At 43.8% G+C, this 9,882-nt stretch overlaps 1 protein-coding gene across 2 annotated transcripts in view; it reads right to left on the bottom strand.

Moving 5' to 3' along the window:
- LOC107110060 overlaps positions 1-5,313 on the bottom strand; it is a 44,248-nt gene extending 38,935 nt beyond the window's left edge. For both annotated transcript variants that reach the window (XM_015410779.1, XM_015410780.1), the window contains exon 1: positions 4,995-5,313. In XM_015410779.1, the coding sequence (XP_015266265.1) occupies positions 4,995-5,094 (100 nt within the window). In that variant the 5' untranslated portion in view covers positions 5,095-5,313. The remainder of the gene's footprint in view (positions 1-4,994) is intronic.
- Between the last annotated feature and the right edge of the window lie 4,569 nt (positions 5,314-9,882).

Here is a 9,882-nt window from a genome sequence, read left to right as displayed (position 1 = left end):
TTATTATTATTATTATTATTTTTATGTCACTTGATGAGTAAAAAATGAGCTTCTGTATCATCTTGAGTAGGAAAAAGATACATATATATTTGAATAGCCAATAATCTGCAGGTTTATGAACAAGCTACCTTTTGAATTACACAAAATTTGTCATGAGACCAATGAAAAGAGGGGCAATTTTTCAAAGTCAGCCACAGGCTATAACAGGATATCACAAGGGCAAGGTTCAGGCTTTCCCCATATTTTTTAGGGGGCAGTAGCTGAAAAGAGACTTAAGAACAAATTTCTGATCTCACCTCTAATCCTGGGTTGTTATAGCCTTGGACTATTGCGCATTTCCTCCCAGTGGTTCACTAGCACCTGACAAGGAGGCATGTTATCTGATTATATCTGCTACAGAGAGACAAAACTGGGTGGGTTCTGCTGACACAGAACTTTTAGGAACTATGTTGTTGAACAAGTATGATGGGACAAGTCAGTGTTTCCACTTCATTAGCTGCTGCTAGGGGGAGGGGAGGGTACTAATGCAGTGGTGTCACATCACATTTTTTTGCAGTTTCACATTACTGGGAAGATATAGGAGGGTGGGTATACCTGAGTTTCTTCCCATAACATGTAATTTGGGTCTGAGATTCTGGCATTTTATTATCTTTCTCTCACACCTTAAAAGATAGGCCAAAATTGGATGCACTGCTAATAAGAGGCAAATGAAAATATTTCCCATCCTGGAGCTACCGATTGCTATATTAGAAGATCTAAAAGGAATCTCCTGCTTGTTGGGAGTGGAGAGGGATAATTTCTTCTTGTGCATATGACCCAAAGCTCACTTGGATTTGGTTCTCCTACAGGACCTCTTGAAGAGTGTACCTTGGTCACTCCATTTACCTTTGCTTGCAGCACAATATAATCTGGGTCATTTGAGCTAACCTGTAAGGGACTTTCTAGATGCAGCTTTCCTAGACTATGCAGCTGTTGCTAATACCCATGCCTAGCCCCAGCAATCTGAATGCCTGCCATTGTGTGTGTATGGGGGTTTTATTCTTGTAAAATTATTTTAAAGGCTGTTTGCTCTATTGATACAACTGCTCAGTTGCACATCATCACCATGCAATTTTTTAACCTGATGAGAAGGGTAGCCCTTTTGTTATGCAGAGCTGGGGATCTATGGCAATGACAGAAAAGTGGTAGGACAGTACTGATACCAGGAGATGCCCTCAGAGGCAGCAGGGGGGGGGGATGGATAAATACGGTTCAGTGCAGTGAGGCCAGAGTGGTTGATTTCAAAGTCATCCAGTCCAGCTGTGGTGAATTCTGTACCAAAAACATCCAGACTGAGATTCTGAAAGGGGGATATCCAGATGCATTTAAGAAAATCCACAGGTAAATTTTTGGCCTTCCTTTAGTATAAGTTTGGGACTTTTTCTTACTTTTTAAAAAATAATGATGGGGTGACAATGGAAAATGTGATGGAAAAGTCTATAGAGGGGGAGATATGGTAGGTCACAGCTGGGAAAGATGGGAAGCGTTGATCTTAGGTAGGTCAGGCACAGTAGCGAATGTTACAGCCTACCCTCAGCTAGTCCACATTACTCCAAATACTGGAGTAGGCTTTAAATGTTTCATTCCATCCAAGCATAACTAGAATCTATTTCTCACTAAGGAGATCAACCTCTTTCTGAACGGTACCACTTCATACTGCAGGTATTCATACTCACATAACAGAAAGCTCCCCCGTTCCAAAAATTCCCCGTATGCAGAAAACTAGTAGGCCAGGGCAGAAGGCTCAGCTACATTCTTTCTCTCTGATATTCAGTTTTCTAAACACCTGGCATTTTTGTGTATGAAAGTCCTTTTGATTATGTGAACCCTTATCTGCCATTTCAGACCATTTCAACTCTTCACTCTTACATCCCTGTCCTTGTCTTGTTTCTACTTGTGCTTTTGAGAGTTGCTAGTTGTCATTTTCCAGTGATAAATTTGCTCCCTGCAGGGTCTCTGGAATGTAAAGCTTGGGAGTGGCCATAGAGACAATACTTGTGCATGAACACTAAGGCACCACGCCATGCACAGACTGCCATTTCATATGCTGCAGGAACTAGGGTATATTTTGATTGATGATGACCTGTTAAATGTTTCTAGGGTATCTTCCATCAAAACAGTCTCGAGTTTGAAAGCAGGGAAGGTAGCATGAATTAACACAGCAATGATGGGAATGCACATCTAGAAGCCATGCATTGACCCTTGGTATAAGAACTGAAGTATTACCAGTATGTTCCTATTTTTTTCTGTGAATTGCTGGGATAGCATGAAGTCTGAATTGGTACACAGCTTAGTTTTATCCCCAACCCCAGAAGGAAGACTTAGTCAAGTCACAGAATTTGGAATACTCTGATTATTGACAAAGGTTTGATTTTTTTTTAAATGGTCAAATTTTGCTTCCTATTTCTGCCCTGGATTGCCACCCAATTTCTAACTGACAACTTTATTTTCATCTTTAAATAAAACACAGGCCTACTCCCCCACCCCCACCAGGTTTTCCCTTAGTAACTTTCTCTATCTTCCTTAATCCCTCCCTCCCCCTTTTCCTTTGTGCCCCTTTTCCTTAGACTGTGATCCTGTAGGCAGGGCCAGCCTTTCTTTTGCTCTGCGTAGTGCTTAGCAAGAGGCAAGCACACCACAAGCAAAGTCACCGTGCTGATGATATTCTGCAACCACCAAATTCAGTGAAAATAACAACACTGTTGCAAAACAGATCTTATTTCCAGTCCCAGAATTCTGCAATGCTGCAGCTGCAGTCTATGACTTGCTTACTTCAGGGAAGTCCTACTGGTTTTGGATTGTGACTTTATCCTACTGGTTTTGGATTGTGACTTTAATCTCTCTCCTTTTACATGTCTCCAGTTTCTCCCATCTGTGAATGCTAGAAGGTAATATTTCCTTACTTTACCAGAGAGTGAAGACTTTGATTCTAATCTGGTTGTTTCTGTAAAAAGCCATCTGAAATGGTTGCATTTCCAAGCAAAGAAATCATTAATTTCCTCGTTGTTCCACTGATCTGATTACTTCAGAGAGATTATTAGTTTGAATATCTGCATTCTGTTGTGTTAGGTTTTGGCATCCAAAAAAGGGGAGCTCAGAAGCTAATGCTAAAGAATTAGCTCTGTAAAGCAATTTTGTTTACTGTCTTAAATCTGCAAATATATATATAAATTTGCCTTCAGCCATGTTGAAGCAGGAAGTAAATTAAAAGGAGCTTCACATTTGTGCTGAACTAGTTATGTTTTTAATCAACATTTCTGGCATTAATCTGGGAAAGCTGCAGCGCTACAGTCATACCGCCAAAAATTATGAAGAGAGACTGGAAACCCAAACTCAGTCAACTCATTTCACCAATTAATGTAAACAAATGTTGCTACCCCAATACAGAGAATGCAGTTTTGTTTTATACTCTGATGTCAACAGTTCCAAAATAGGGATTGCTGGTCTAGGCGATGACCTGCTTTTTGAATATGACTCAGGGTTCAAATCCATATTCTGCTTCTATGGAGGATGCTGTACCTTCTTCCTAAAAAGGAGTTGAAACTCCTTCTCTGGAGGCTTCTGAGAAAAGGTGGATTAACCATCCATCACAGTTGGGTTATGAAACTAGTAATTGTTATCGGATTTACGGACTACATTACGTTGGGCATCATAGAGCATGGGGCACTTGGTGAAATACAAAAAGTTTGTTCTTGTGTCACTCTCACATCCCAGAAAAAAAGGAGAACAGTAATGTATGAGGGATAATTTACAACAGCCAATCATGCCTACTCAATGAACCCAGATATCCGTTTCCATTCAGCATTTGATCTGTGAAGGATCCCAGTTCCATTTGCAAACTTTCCCACTGTCTTTTTATCCAAAAGAGATCCAAAGGGGATAAAATGATATATCTTATTGGACCAGCTGGGATTAGTATTGGAATACACAGAGATCTTCATCAGGCAAAAACAGTTCTGTGGATCTCATGTTCCACTTCTGTACCCAAACAATGGTTATCCAATAAGATATATTATTCAGTCTATAATAGTTTTTATTGAACTTCTGCCTAAAATAACAGAAGAAAAGGTGCTGGAGAAGATGAACACATACACAAGGGTGTTCCTGTCTTCCTCCATACAGTCCTAGAGATAAGGTTTGTGAACTGGAGCTTGATGCACTGAGCCAGCATATTCAGCTCTTGCAAGCGACTTGCTCCCTCCCACACACAGCCCCATGCTCATTCCCCTCTGAAACCTAAACAAAAGCTTGGGGGGGATTGTGGGTCACTGTGGACCATGTCTCCACCCTACAAAAGGATACCAAATGGGAAGCTTAAGTAAGTCCTATGAAAACATGCTTTAAGCCAACATTCCCAGCCAGGACCTAGGCATCAGGAGGAAGGGGAAGGAATGGGTACAATCTTGGGGAGGGGTGGCTCAGGCTTTAAGCCTATTCTTGCGGTATGCTTTATCTCATTTCAGAAATTTATTTTTATTTATTTAGACATATACCCCACCCTCCCAGCCAATTACTCATGAAACTTATGCAAGGTACAATTGGGATGAAGAAGCAATGATACTTCTTGGGTCCTGTTCCCTAGCAGGAAACCCCACATCACTGGACATCCCTTATGGTTGCAAGGAGTACACTGGTAATTTAAAAAGCCTGCGGTCGCCTGGGGAATCAGTGCTTAGCAGAGGCTTTGCCTGGGGCTTATGAAAAACAGTTTCTAAGAACTGGGTTTATGACACCAGATATGTTGAGGAAATCAGTAGCATTTCAGGCCTAAGCAGATCAGACGCAGAACCATACATACAGAGAAACAGCATCTACTTTAAAATGCATTGACTTTTGAGCCAATCACGTTGAGGACGGGTGAGAAGGATGAGCGTTTTCTGCAGGCAATCTTATTCCAAGAGGATCCCCCAACCAAACTCAGTTTAAGAAACACAGGTAGGCATGCAAGTACTCACTGGTAGCTATGATAATGGCCACTATATTGCTGTCCATGGGAACACTGGCTGTGGGCGCATGGGATGGTGCCTCACTGGGTTCCAACATCTTTGGGGGCATCTGTCTTCAAGTCTCCGCTAGTTTGGCAGCTCCATATGTAAGAACCCCTGCCAGGTCGACCTGATCCAGTCTCCCAAAAGCCCTGCCTTCTGCCCTGGCCAGCCAGCTCCAGTTAGCACTTGCCCCCCACCACAGAGCCCATTCAGTCAAGGCTGGTTTCTGCCTTCTCCCCCTTTTCTTGGTCAGATCCTGGCAGAAGTCCTACGAATAGCTGATTCTTTCTTTCTTTTTTGCTTGCTTCTGTGCTCTATTGACATTGGATTTGGAAAGCTCTCCTCCCCGGTTTAACCTGTTGTTGCCTGATGAATTCCACTCGCCTTTCCTTTCCTTAGCAGAACACTGTCCCTTGCAAGTCGGCTCCAAGAGCTGGTCCTGAAATCTCTTTTGGGCACGTCTGGAATAAACAGCGGCTACTTCCCCCTCCTCTTTTTTTCCTCTTACAAATGGCAAGCTGTCCCAAAGGTGACCGTGCTTGGAAAAGCTGTTCCACGAAATAGTCTTGATTCCGATCTTCCTTTCCTCCGCAGGTTCTGTTCCGGTTGTACCTGGTTTCCACTCTTCATAGGACTCGTTCTGTATAAATGTTAAGACATACCTGGTTTCGGATCACATCTAGTCGCCTTTGCGTTGATGAAACCTCTTACAGTGCTTTAAAGACCTCCCGGCCTGGCTAGTTCCATCCGGCATCTCGTGCCCAGCCAGGCTAGTTATGCCCTGCCAAAGACACCATATTCCAGCTCCGTCAAAAGTAGATCGGTGCGCGCGGATTACCCGGGACTGGGATTTCCCAGACAAGATCAACGCGGGAGTGGCTGGGGTGGGGGGGGGGGGGGGGGGGGGAGAATCCCTTCGAGCTTCAAGGCTATCACCAGCTTCTCGGGGAGATCTTTGCACCCTCTATCTCCTTCCTGCTCCAATAGCCCAAGTTTCGCTCCTGATTGGTCGTTGACTCAACGCTCTCGGCCCCGATTGGTTGAAAGTGGGACTCGCTACATTCTCCGGATAGAACATTGTGTCGGCGGTCGTCATAGAAACACTGTGCACGTGGGGAGGGGGAGCACGGGAACACTCTTCCCCGCCTCCTCTAGCGTTCCTTTATCAATGGATTTTATTGTGTTTCCTAATACCTGCTGCCCTGATTACCACCCCCCCCCCGCCCCTTTATTGGTTCCTAGCAGCTCGAAAAACAAAACCGTGCAGGCATGGGAATTTTCTCTGAAACAATCACAAGGTGAAAAGTACCCAGAAAGAGGAGTGATTTCAGCTAAGGTGAGGAACAAGACAACTTTAGCCAGCTCGCAGCCCAGTTTATATTCCACCCCGACCCCCCCCCCAACACAATAGGTTATTTACAGTGGCCGAGAGTCCCACAGGCTCTGGGCCAGGAGCCTAGCCCTCTGATTGGTGTGTTCTTCTGAGCAAAGCTCGAGGATTGCTTCCGACCGCATGGAGCCCTAGCCTGCCATGCGGTCTGAACTGGATACATTACACAAGGACTAGCTAACCATGACTTTAAAAAATTCAGAGGGTGTGAAGACGGCTTAAGTTACTACTTACCACGCTTTAACGAGCCTCGTGTATTCACGGAAATGGAGCGCAGTCAGCTCTAGAAAAACTCGGGTGCCAATCCCATCACCACTCCTCCAGACAGACTCCAAAACTGATCACTGGAAGAGGCGTTGGATACATCACATTCCTTGAGAGTGTCTTGGTTGACCACGCTGCAACAAACACAGTGCAGCATCTTGTGGCTGCTGCTGTTCTTGGAGAAGTCACTATCTCCCAGCAGGAGGTAGATCGTGAAACCAAAATGAGATAACGCTCCGATGCCTGATGCATATGTGGGTTGGGTTTTTTTTAAGCGACTGTAGTAAAAGGCAGTTTTATTTTTCTAATTCTTGCAGGCCTTGTTTATGACAGCTGTCGTTTGCCATGGGATCTTATGTTTGTTTTCCTGTAACCATTCTATATCTGGGCTTTTGGGGGGCAGTTGGTGGGTGTGTGAGTGCGAACCTGCTCCACTTAGCATGGTGTAACTGTTTTCTTAAGGAGCCTCCAGTATGGGAAGAATGCGAATATCCTTGAACATCTCTGCTAGCTGGCCATTATAGATAAACTGTTAGGTTTACAGGGGGGAGGGGGGAGCGTGCACTAGGTTAGGTGGGATGCATGAATGGATTGATTGGATGGGTTATGGGGTGTGTGTGTTTGAATCATGTATAATATCAGAGCTGGTACCAACCTAAGTCAGTTCTGACACAGAAAGTCTCTACTTGACACAGTTACATATTTCAATAAACAAATCTTTAACAGAAGAGTGTTGTTGGGAGTGAGTTTTTGCAAGAGTCTGACAGCAAGGTGGGAGGGAGGGACAGGGTAAAAGCCAGAATAGCCCAGAACGGGCATTAAACAAAAAATAGTACCACAAAAAACACTGGAATGCATTACAGACACTCCAGAACAATATTCTAGAAGGGAAAATGTGGAACTCTCGCATATTTATTAACCTTTTCCAGGCCAAAATGCCTCCAGAACACCCCGGAATGGGCCAGAACAGGCATTAAACAAACAATAGTACCACAAAAAGCACTAGGATGCATTATAGACACTCCAGAACAATATTCTAGAAGTGAAAATATGAAACTATTACACCGTTATTAACCCTTTCCAGGACAAAATGCCTCCAGAATACCCTAGAACAGGCAGGAATGGGCATTAAATGACCTATAGTGCCACAAAAAACCCTGGGATGCATTACAGACTCTCCAGAACAATTTTTTTAGAAGTGAAAACATGGAATTCTTGCACCATTATTAACCCATTCCAGGACAAAATGACTGGAATAGGCTGGAACGGGCATCAAACAAGCAATATTACCACAAAAAACGGGGTGCATTAGAGGCACTTGAGAACAATATTTTGGAAAGCCAAATGCAGAAATATCTTGCACTTATGAACCCATTCTGGGCCAAAGTGCCTCCAGAACAGGCCGTAAAGGGCATTAAATAAACAATCGTACTGCAAGACACAGTGGGATGCGTTAAAGGGACTTGAGAACAATAATTTGGAAATCAAAATACAGAAATACTGTCCACTTATTTACCCATTCCAGGCAAAAATACCTCTGGAAAACCCCAGAACAAGCTGGAACAGGCATTAAACAAAGAATAATGCTGCAAGAAACAGTGGGATGTGTTAGAGGCACTCCAGGACAATATTTTGGAAATCCAAACGTAGAAATACCTTGCACTTATTAACCTGTTCTGGACTAAAATGCCTCTGGAACACCCTAGAATGGGCCAGAACAGGCATTAAACAGAAAAATATTGTGCAGGGTTTTGTGCAGGTCTCCCCCCTTGCACATCAGTCAATTTGTTAGAGTTCCAGGAGCTTCCGATTTTGGTGATCGCCATGGCAGTAGCCTTCTCCCAGACCTCCGGGAGAAGCTTGCCAGCGCCCACAGCTGGGAGGGGGCGCGATAGTCCGTGCCACCCCAGGAGCCCAGGAGAAGGGCTCCCAGCCATGGGGTGCTAGAGAGCTCCCCCCCGGTGAGAAAAGCCGGCGAGGGGGGCTACTCCAAGCTCCGATGGTCCCACCATGGAGCATCCCATATGGGAACAAGATCAGCACACTGGAGCAAGCGTTTGGTGATCAAGCGATACTAGACACAAGCGAGCAATCGTTGAAAATGTGAGTTTAAGTACAAGTGAGACAACGAAAAAGCGCATGGCTCTCCTGAAAGAAAACGAGGTGGGGAAGGGACTCTCCTCCATTAAGAACTGTTTACAGGCGATTTTAGCTACAAAAGAGGGGGGGCTGCTACAAAAAGTGATCGGAATAAAATAAAGAGACTGTAAGAGCTTGCCGCATTATAAAAGAACTTCCAGAGACTTTGACAAACTTTTGATAAAAGTAAACAATTCTCAAACATGGCGCCACCAATGGTGAAGGACTCTAGAGATAAACAAGCGAAAGCAAAGCTTCTTCCTGGAAATTCCAGCCCTGCGAGTTCTACTCCTAGACAGGACTCAACAGCGGAACTTCAAAGGCTCTTGTCGGAAGCACTTCGCCCTCTGCTGGAGAAAATTACGGCAATTGACAACAAGCTGGACACACAACAAGCGCAAATGACTGCAAACACACAGAAAATTGGAAAAACGGATCAGGAGCTTAAAGTGATTGGTACCAACTCAGAAAAGATGGACAAAAAACTGCAGGCACTGGGGAAAAAAGTGTCAAATCGAAAAGTCTTGAGTATTACAGCTTCAAATGTAAAGAGCAAGCTATGTCTTGAGACTTCAAGGTATCCAGGAAGAGAAAGGAGAGAATCTGAGACAGATTGTCGGTGACGCTCTTGCGCCCATGGCAGAGATGACATCGGATCAACTTCAAAGCGAAATAGATACGGTAAACAAATCGTATTCAGAATTTATTAGAAAGAATAATCTGCCAGGGGAAGTTACAATAAGATTCTCTCAAAGAAAAGTGACAGACCTACTACTGAAAGCATCTAATGGAGCTACCTTGAAGATAAAAGACAAAGATATAAGAATAGTGAAAGATGTTCCATTTGAGATAAGAAGGAAAATAAGGAAATATAGAGACTTGACTCTATTTTTACAAAAGCATGATGTTGCCTACAGATGGTTAACACCCAAGGGACTAATCTTCAGATATGCAAATGGTAAAGAAAGGATTGACTCTGTTGAAAAGGCTTGTGAATTTTTGTGTCAACATAGCAGTCCAACAGGAGAAGGTGTGACCGATGACGCCAAAGAGAGCGAGGAA

The sequence above is a fragment of the Gekko japonicus genome, unplaced genomic scaffold, assembly GCF_001447785.1.
Source record: "Gekko japonicus isolate JY-2015 unplaced genomic scaffold, Gekko_japonicus_V1.1 scaffold15, whole genome shotgun sequence".
Taxonomy (NCBI): Eukaryota; Metazoa; Chordata; class Lepidosauria; order Squamata; family Gekkonidae; genus Gekko; species Gekko japonicus.
The sequence above is the reverse complement of the archived record's forward strand: the minus strand, read 5'-3'. Positions and strand labels throughout refer to the sequence as shown.